This window comes from Uncinocarpus reesii, genomic scaffold (assembly GCF_000003515.1).
Source record: "Uncinocarpus reesii 1704 scaffold_4 genomic scaffold, whole genome shotgun sequence".
NCBI classification, from domain to species: Eukaryota; Fungi; Ascomycota; class Eurotiomycetes; order Onygenales; family Onygenaceae; genus Uncinocarpus; species Uncinocarpus reesii.
In genome coordinates, this window is record NW_003052497.1 from 230,724 (window position 1) to 240,055 (window position 9,332).

The 9,332-nt window shown below is 50.6% G+C and overlaps 5 protein-coding genes across 5 annotated transcripts in view; 3 read left to right on the forward strand and 2 right to left on the reverse strand.

Moving 5' to 3' along the window:
- Positions 1–153: 153 nt before the first annotated feature.
- UREG_06185 (uncharacterized protein) lies at positions 154–1,541 on the forward strand (the record flags this gene model as incomplete). Its single annotated transcript, XM_002583172.1, has 4 exons — positions 154–391; positions 504–1,038; positions 1,325–1,358; positions 1,419–1,541. The coding sequence occupies 4 exons, from the start codon at positions 154–156 to the stop codon at positions 1,539–1,541; spliced, it is 930 nt and encodes a 309-aa protein (XP_002583218.1).
- A 257-nt stretch (positions 1,542–1,798) lies between these two features.
- UREG_06186 (uncharacterized protein) lies at positions 1,799–3,605 on the reverse strand (the record flags this gene model as incomplete). The annotated part of the gene is made up of 3 exons (XM_002583173.1): positions 1,799–2,624; positions 2,686–3,213; positions 3,280–3,605. The coding sequence occupies 3 exons, from the start codon at positions 3,603–3,605 to the stop codon at positions 1,799–1,801; spliced, it is 1,680 nt and encodes a 559-aa protein (XP_002583219.1).
- Positions 3,606–4,246: 641 nt separating this feature from the next.
- Positions 4,247–5,903, forward strand: UREG_06187 (DNA primase small subunit; the record flags this gene model as incomplete). The annotated part of the gene is made up of 3 exons (XM_002583174.1): positions 4,247–4,467; positions 4,539–4,597; positions 4,627–5,903. The coding sequence occupies 3 exons, from the start codon at positions 4,247–4,249 to the stop codon at positions 5,901–5,903; spliced, it is 1,557 nt and encodes a 518-aa protein (XP_002583220.1).
- A 539-nt stretch (positions 5,904–6,442) lies between these two features.
- UREG_06188 (uncharacterized protein) lies at positions 6,443–7,619 on the reverse strand (the record flags this gene model as incomplete). The annotated part of the gene is made up of 5 exons (XM_002583175.1): positions 6,443–6,468; positions 6,543–7,087; positions 7,147–7,205; positions 7,256–7,371; positions 7,445–7,619. The coding sequence occupies 5 exons, from the start codon at positions 7,617–7,619 to the stop codon at positions 6,443–6,445; spliced, it is 921 nt and encodes a 306-aa protein (XP_002583221.1).
- A 930-nt stretch (positions 7,620–8,549) lies between these two features.
- Positions 8,550–9,332, forward strand: part of UREG_06189 (uncharacterized protein) — a gene marked incomplete at both ends in the record, with an annotated part of 1,860 nt that continues 1,077 nt past the window's right edge. The window contains one exon of the mRNA XM_002583176.1: positions 8,550–9,310. Within this exon, the coding sequence (XP_002583222.1) occupies positions 8,550–9,310 (761 nt within the window). The remainder of the gene's footprint in view (positions 9,311–9,332) is intronic.

Here is a 9,332-nt window from a genome sequence, read left to right on the forward strand (position 1 = left end):
GCAACGGCTCATAACTAGTTCACTGTGTTTCCCGAATTCTCCCCGCATGCAAAGGCCATCGCGGACAACCATCTCGGCTCGACGAGCAGATTCGAATGCAACTGAATCCCTACAGCCACCCCCCCCGGATCGTGCAACTCTCTGTCTGCAGTGATGTCCTTCGACTCCATTCCGGTCCTGGACCTCTCGCTGGCCCGGGACGCCGCCACGAAGCCCGCTTTCCTCCTTGATCTTCGCCATGCTTTGCTTGAAGTTGGGTTCCTCTACATCAAAAACGCCGGCATCAGCGACAAGCTCGTACGAGATGTCATTGTTGAGGGAAAAAAGTTCTTCGATCTGCCTCCTGAAAAGAAGCTGGAGGTCGAGATGAAAAACGCTCCCAGCTTTCTCGGTATGCCGATATCCTGGCATCTAGTTGACTGCATCCCGGGACCCTGACAGGGGCCCCTACTCCCTATAGTTATCAGCCTTTTAACCACATACATTCACTCTCTATGATTTAGGATACAGCAAACTCGGCAACGAAATCACCCGCTTCAAGACTGATTGGCGCGAGCAAATCGATCTTTCCACGAATCACCCGCTTCCCTCCCCTTCAGACCCTCTCTATCACAACCTCCTCTCACCCAACCAATGGCCCGACTCGCATCTCATCCCCAACTTCCGCCCTGTCTACGAGGAGTACATGAAGAAGATGGGCGCCATCAGCATGGAATTCATCTCCCTCGTCGCCGAAGCCATCGGGCTCTCTCCAGATGCATTCGACCGATTCTTCGACGCCGATCAGCAACACAAGCTTAAGATTGTCAAGTACCCAGACCTCCAGGAACTGGGCGTGAACGGCGATGTCGAGCAACAGGGCGTGGGTCCACACAAGGATAGTATGCTCACGAGTTATTTGCTGCAGGCGAGTCATCATCGGGGACTGCAGGTCCAGAATCATCGCGGGGAGTGGATCGACTGCCCACCGATTGATGGAACGCTGGTGGTGGCGATTGGGCAGGGACTGGAGGCTATGACACAGGGCGTTTGCCAGAGGTGCGAAAGTTGCGCTTGATCCAACTCGCCTCACTTACTAACGAAGCAGCAGCACAACACATCGTGTACTCTCTCCGGCACGGGGTTCCGGTGCGCGGTACAGCGTCCCTTTCTTCCAGGGTGTCAGCTACGATGCCACTTTTGAAAGCATGGAGGTGCCTGAGCACGTCAGAGCACTCTGAGAAGAAGTCATTAAGGAGGAATGGGATCCCGTCCAGATGATATCGAGTTTACATTCCTCCAAAGGCAAGTGGGGGCATTTGGGGGAAGCAACATTGATGAATAGGATCAAAAGCCACCCAGACGTAGGAGAAAGATGGGTGAGTTATTCTTGCATGTCCAGCACTAAAAGCAACAACCATACTGATAAGTCCCGATAGTACCCAGCCCTCCTGCAGAAGATTAGAGAGGAACAGGCCAGCAATAATCAAATAGCGGAAACACCGCAGGGCCTTTTGCAAGGTCAACCGCAGAGCCAGACCCAACCAGTTCCGGCTCATTGAAGAGAATAACAATATTTTTTCATTACTCTGTGTGATCATGTGTGAGGTTTATGATATCATGATGTTAACGCAAGCTCCTAGATATGTGTATGATCTATTCTCTAGATACTATTTGAGGGGAAGGAATGATCCCCTGGTAACTACATATAAACTAGAAATTCTATTTATAGATGTAGTGGAGTATCTCCGGTCCATATTAAAGCCATGACTTTTCTCTTCCCCAAACACCTGACTTGACGGAGATAAAGCAGTGGCTTTCAGTCCTCTTTCAATCCAATCCGCCCTATGCCCCTTAATCCCCACCAGCTCAATGCGACAATCACTGCCGACGCAGCAAAACTCATCCAGTACGCAGCTTTATAGCCCTTCAACACTGCATCTACGGCTCCCGCATCCCTACCAACCCCATTGCTACTTCCTGCCGCGCCTGTCACCGCATTCGCAACGACAGCGGTAACCGCCAGGCCGACAGACATGCCAATTTGAGAAATGGTGTTGAACACTCCGCCCGCCAAACCATGCATTCTTGGAGGGAAGGTCGAGGTAATCACGAGATTCGACACGGTAAACAGCGTATCCGCCGACACGGGGATGAGTCCCACCGAAAAAAACGGGGCGGTCCAGTAGCTCCACTCTGGTCGCGCGACGGCCATGAGCAAGGGTGCGATGGCGGATACAATCGCTGCAGCGAGGCAGAGGACGTTGGCTTTGATGCGGGGGACTAAAAGACCGGTGGCGATGTTTATCAGGGCACCGGAAATGACCATGGGGATGAATCGGACAGAGGCCTGGAGGGCGGAGAGGTTCTGGATGCGTTGGAAGTAGAGGGAAGTGAAGTACTGGAAAGCGTTGAAGACGGCCCAGGTGAGGAAGACGGAGATGCAGATGGCGGTGAAGTTGCGTGCGCGGCGGGGAGCGGAGGTTGCGTCCGCCTTGAAGAGGGAGGGGGGCACCATGGCGACGCGGCCGAGTCTTTCTTGACGGAGGATCCAGAAGATGAACGCTGCAAAGATGATCAATGAGAGGATGAGCAGGGCGAGGTTGACGGGCTTGGTCAGCTCATGGATGGAGACGGTCATCGTTCTAGCAAAGCATGTTAATAGTGGTCTTCCGCAAAAGGTTCAGGAGAAGACCGGGGACATACGATAGAGTGTAGGAGAATATCCCGAGAGAAGAGCTGATGAGTGCTGTTCCCATCCAGTCAATTTCATTGTACAGTCGTCTCCAGGTAACCGGTTCAACCATCCTTGGGTCCTTGGGAATCTGCCAGACTGCAACTAGCAGAATGCAAACATTCAGCGCCGCAACGATGTAGTAGCCATACCTCCACCCGATTCCGGCAATCAGCACACCTCCCAAGACGATGCCAAGGGAGAATCCCACGGGCTGCGCAGCACCAAGGCATGCAAAGGCGATGTTTCTCCGTTTTCCAGGCTGAAAGGTGGTGGTGATGATACTCACGGCGCTGGGCAGGCTGAAAGAGAGCGCAACGCCTGAGATTGCCCGGAAGACGATGAGCTGTATGCCCGTTGTGGCGAGACCACAGCCCAGTGTAAACGCGGAGAGCAGACCGCACCCGGCGAGGTAGAGCGGCCGGCTTCCAATCACATCTCCCACGGAGCCCGAGAGAAGGAGTGTGCAGCCGCATGCGAGGCCATAGACAGATGCCGGCCTGGGAAGTGCATATTAATTATCCATTCCCAGCCGAGAGCAGTGAGCATAAACCACTGGGGCTTACCAGAGCAGCAGGTTCTCCGCCAACCCGATGTCCTTTGCGATCACAGGTAGCCCGACAGTCAATATACCGGTGAGCAACGAATTCATCAGTGTCATGCTTGCGGCTGTAGCAATGATCACGCCTGCCTTGAGTGCCGAAACCGGGCTTGGTCCCGCTGCATTGCTGAGCGGTTCTCCAGTTAAATTCTCCCGCGAGACATTATCGGAGTCGTTGGTGACATGTTCAGGCAGGGGGACGAGTTGGATTCCTAGCTTTGTCGAGGGAGATGTCGAGCTCGCCGGGTGAGTCAATGCCGGATGCTGGAGCTCCGTAGATGTACGAGACATGCTGGAGACCAACGAGTTGCTTCTTTCACGCTGGCACTGGACATGACGAGATCAAGCGCGGTTCTTGAAGAAAAGATCTGGCGCAGACAGACAAGCTCCACTGTGATCGGGTATTCCGGGTCTAAAAATCTCTGGAGGCAAATTGTAGTAGGGCGTGGGTCTTGGAGAAGCACAAAGAAGAACTTCACCGTGAACACGGACGTCCATTTTTAACTGAGCTTTGATCAAATGCAACTAAGAAGAGGGCTTGTTGACCATCTTCAGGCACTTCATGGATGTGTTGGACGATCAATTCTTGTACGGAGTAGTCAACTCGTTATCTATGAGAACTGGGCCAGGGCTCTGATACCCATCCAGAACGAATATCTATGGATTTCTAGATCTAGTGATCCTTTAAATAGCTACTTATAGACAGTAGCTGTATCAGTCTGTACTCTGTAGCTGTTGAGCAAAATCTCCGATTCAGCATTGTTCTAGGCTGCTGATTAGGCGCATATGGCGGTGTGAGGCTAAAACGCCGCTCAGCCATTAACTACAGCGCGTCGCGTCGAGTCGCGTTCTTCATTAACCAGTTAATGACTTCCACTTGATGAATGCGAAAGATTCAAAATTCATCAACTCCATCCTCTTCTCGCTCATCAATGCCTGACGACGAAGTGCTCCCGGACGCACCCCCCGCCGTCCAGGAGGAACAGCCTCCCAAACACGATGCGCAGGATGAGCATTCAGAAGGCAGCGCTGCACCCCAGGAAACGAGCACCGCGAAACTAGAGGATTTGTTTGACGATGACGATGACGACGACTATCCATTTTCCAGTGCCTCAGAGCCGGGAGCGCAAGGCTCTGAAGCTGAACCTGCAGAGTATGTCCTCGCCCGTGATCCTTCGCGTGTGTAGGAAGAATCGAGTGAATGATAACACCGCGCGAGTGTAGGCAGCCGGGACCCCCTCCAGCGAAAATCGACTCAGAGACCATGTATGCATTCTATCAGCGTTTGTTCCCATTCAAATACCTATTTCAGTGGTTAAACCATGGGGTCAAACCGTCCGTCGACTTTGGGAATCGAGAATTCGCGTTTACACTTCAAAACGACGCATATCTACGCTACCAATCATTTCCAACAGCAGAAGGGCAAGTGTTGCAAAAACCCGTCTTTCAACCACTTCGGCTCTGTTTGGAGAACTAATTGGGCTGCGGGATAGACTGCGCAATGATATTCTCCGCCTCAATCCCTCCCGCTTTGAAATCGGCCCAGTATACAGCACAAACCCACGAGACCGCAAAACTCTCCGAAAATCGAGCGCTTTCAGACCCGTCTCCAAGGAGCTAGTGTTTGATATCGATTTAACAGACTATGATGATATTCGAACGTGTTGTGAAAAAGCAAATATCTGCTCGAAATGTTGGGCGTTTGTGACCATGGCGGTCAAGGTGATCGACTGTGCCTTGCGAGATGATTTTGGCTTTGAACACATCCTCTGGGTCTATTCTGGCCGTCGAGGTGCCCACGCATGGGTATGCGACCAGCGCGCCCGGAATCTCGCCGATGACCGAAGGAGAGCGATCGCTGGGTACCTCGAAGTAGTGCGCGGGGGCGCGCAGAGCGGAAAACGCGTGAATGTAAAACGGCCTCTCCATCCACATATCACTCGCAGCCTGGAAGTCCTCCGTCCGTATTTCGGCTCCACAGTCCTCAATGACCAGGACACGTTTTCCTCCTGGGACCAAGCTTCCCGCCTCCTCCAACTCATCCCCGACAAATCCCTCAAGGACTCCCTCCAAAAGAAATGGGAATCAGCCCCTTCACGCGCCAGCTCGTTAAAGTGGTCCGACATCGACAAGGTGGCCAAAACCTCCGGCGGCCGGAGCCTGGACACCAAAGCGCTCCTCGAAGCAAAGCAAGACATCGTGTTGGAGTACACATACCCCCGACTCGACGCGGAAGTGAGTAAGAAGATGATACACTTGCTCAAATCGCCTTTTGTCGTGCATCCGGGCACGGGACGCGTGTGTGTTCCCATCGATATACGCAAAGTCGAGCAATTCAATCCGCTCGAGGTACCCACGGTTACGGAGCTGCTAGATGAAATCAACGCATGGGACTTGAAACATAAAGGGGACCATGGTCCCGGCTCAGATCGGGATACAAAGAGGAATACTCTCCAGGATTACGAGAAAACCAGCCTGAAGCCGTATATTGACCATTTTAGGGCGTTTGTTGCAAACTTGAATCGAGATGAGCGGGCGGGTAAAAGGGAGAGAGATGAAGATGGTCATCATGATGAAATGGAGTTTTGAATTTCTGGGTTTTCGGATTTCTTTGGTCCTAGGCATATCATTTAGTAGGATGGGAAGGATGGGAAAGCTTCCTAGGAGTATTGGGTATGCCCTTTGGACGGGTATAGAAAGGATAGCCGTTTAATACTAACGGTCTGATGCATATCTAACGAGGACATCATGTGAATAACTGAATATGAATGCAGCTCCCGCAGAAATATTCGCTTTTCTGTATTCTTCATACCGGTCTCGTTGGATGACAGAGAGATAATATTGCAAAATATACAACGATCAATGGTTCATGAATATATTACATACAATCAACTAGAGTTACATATAGCAAAGAGGAAAAGAAGGATTGTCTGCTGAGCATAACCACAACACTGAACTCCTTACCCTCCAAACGTAGCCACATGATTATTGTGAGTGACATATTTTTTGTACCTGAATGAATTCCCTTCTGGGTCGGGCCAAAACAAAAAGGATAAAACTACAGGGCATCGTGATGATAGGGCTTGATATTGGTTGTCGATTCGGGTCCGAACGAGAAATGCTGCGATTTATACCTCGACGAATTTCTTCAAGTCTGTGACAAAGTATACTTGTTAGCAAATTGGTGGGGTGTGTGACAGGACGGAAACAAAAGACTAGTCAACTTACTTCCGAGCCAGCGAACATATTCTCTCTGCTCCTTGAAGTCGATGTAGTCAGGAACGAATGAGGCAAGTGTGGCATCGATGCCTCGCTCTTCCAGATAGCGTTCCAAAAGAATCTGCAAGTCCTCATCCAAATTTCCGAATGGCGGGCCAGCGTAGACTGAGCTTCTCGCCCACTGCTTGTCGGCGGTCTGAGCATTAGCAATATCTGCCTTTTCAAAATATTGAAGCTCCAAAATTTGCACCACGCCATCTTCCACCAGGCATTCAGCGTACATGCAACCGTTGCCAGGCTTCTCGACGGTTACGTTAAGGTGGACAGGATATGCGGGCTCGGGCGTCTCTTCTTCCAGTCCAAGATCATCCTCGCGGTCAGATGGAGCCACTCGGTCTTCCGGGACAGCTTTGATATTCTCGGCCTTGGCACCTCTTTCGTTGATAGCACGGGATTGTGGTTCAACCTCTTCGAGTTCATCAGGAAGTGCGTTGTCGTATTCGTTTTCCGCGCCGAGATTCTGGAGGTCGGCAATTGAAAAGGAAACTCGGATCCTGCGCGTGATTAGCACGGCTCAATGAGCCTCAACGCTTTAGTGCGGAATAGCACCTACTTCTCGTCTCCAAATTTTCGGGTCAAAACGACTTCTTCTTCTCCGGGAGTATCTTTGACCTAGAAACCATCAGCAAGATACCAATCAACAACGTACGGGTAGTCAATACCTCAAATGGCCCATTCTCCAAGAAATATTTGAGCGACTCTGGAAGTTTATCCACTTCGCCGCTCTCCGTCTCCAAAGCAAGCTCATCCTGGAATTTAGCTGCCAATTCAACATCGACTACATGCGTGCAAAACCAGATCAGCGTCGCCCATTGCAGCAGGAAATTCTCCAAATTGGCGCCGTTACATACCTTGACCAGCTGATTCCCATCGCGGTCTGGTGGTAGAAAATGCGGCGTATGCGGGACGAGAGGCGAATGCTGGTTGGAAAAAGGCAGGCTTTAGAAGGGGGGTTCGGAGCGGTCTTGAAACAGATCTAGAGACGGTTCGGGGGAGTGAACGAGAGAGAGATCTGAGGAGGAACATTTTGCTGGAAATAAAGAGGGAGCCAAACAACAACACAATGCACAATCTAAATCAGGCAAGGTTGGGCGGTGTTGCTGGAGTGGTCGGCGATATTCTTGAATTGATAACAGTAGCTCTGAGAAGAGCTGGTTGCATCCAGAGAGTTGACTTAAAAAAAAAGAGCGATCATGTGACCTTGCTGCGGACCCTCAGCAGACCAACGATATCAAACTGATCCCGACTTGTCTACGATCAATCGTTGCTGGAGAAATATTTGCATCTTTGGATGTCTATACCATAACTACATATCCAGTGAAGTGTTCCTTCATCAGTCCTTTCTAGTCACCATGTTAGAGACCAAACTGACACAAAACCTGGCGACAAGGAGCATGCGCATCCACTTCTTTTCCTTTAATGCCCTGACAATGCTTACATCTGGCATTCATCCCCAATATTTATGAGCTTTGTGATGTGAAAGGCTATGCCACAATATGCATCATTATCCTTGTGGATGTGCTCCGGCACATGCGAAGAGAAAATACCTTGCCTGTTGAATTATTTCACTAGACTAACAGAGTGAAGATTCCCTGGCTAGCGGAGAATAGTCATGTCTTTTAGTTTGCTACCCCATCTAGTGAGCCTATTTTCCACTGCTTCCCTACCAAAAAGTTGATTTTGTGAGTTGGATGTGGCATTCAACTCAATGAATCAGTAGGCAGAATATTCCAGCAGTATCATATGTTAGAGCAGACGCGTACTCAATTTATAACCGGATCAACCTCCTGCGAAATATCTCCCACTTGGTTTTACCAGACGGAGAATTCATCGACGGCCGGTCAAGCGAGCGGACGAGAACAAGAGATCGTTTATCGACACAACTCGTAGTTCCGAAACCAGCCATGAAGGGCAGCCCACAATGACGAATTGCAACAAAGCATCGCGATATCATAAATGGGGAAACACCAGCCTCGAAAGTGGCGTCAAACCGAGTCTCCCCTATCATTTGCGAGAAGAGCATCTAGACGACATCCGGACGACCAATATCGGACGAAAATGGACAGCACACAGGGTGAGATTGATACTCGCCTACCGTATCGAAAAGGATGGCCCAAACCTCTGCCAATCCTGCCTCTCAGTTCTAAAGCTGTATCTCCTCGTGAGCTACCAGACCTTCTACCCAATAAGGAGGAAATAAAGGGCTTTCTCAAACTCCATGGGGTTGAATTTCAGTTTTGGTCCCGATGTAGGCGTTTCAATGATGGGCAACACCCGGATCATGAAGATATTACCTTGGTCATTCATTGCACGGGCTTGGAAAACTTCTCGGTCGCGGCCCTTGAGGAGCTTCGTCTCCAATTCCACAATAGAGGATGGCGGTATCGGGTAGAGTTTATCGACGACGATCAAGCCAACGCACCGCTGCACTGCATCTGTCCAGATGACCCGATAGTACAGGAGTGGGAAGAAATTCACGAGCAACGAGTGCTACGCATGATCGCTGATTTAGAGTGGCAGACGGTGAATGTTTTCCGCTGTGGAACGGCAGTTGAAGAGGGCGAGTGTCCCATCACCGTGATAATTAGTGCCTGGGATGCAGCAAGTGATGTGTGGTGGGATCACATCCTCCCCAGCATCATACTAAATGTGAGCTGCAAGTCCGATTACTTCAGGCACCGCCGATGCAAGCTACTATCTCCTCAAAGTGTCGTCAGGTCAGCTCACATTAGAAGCTTT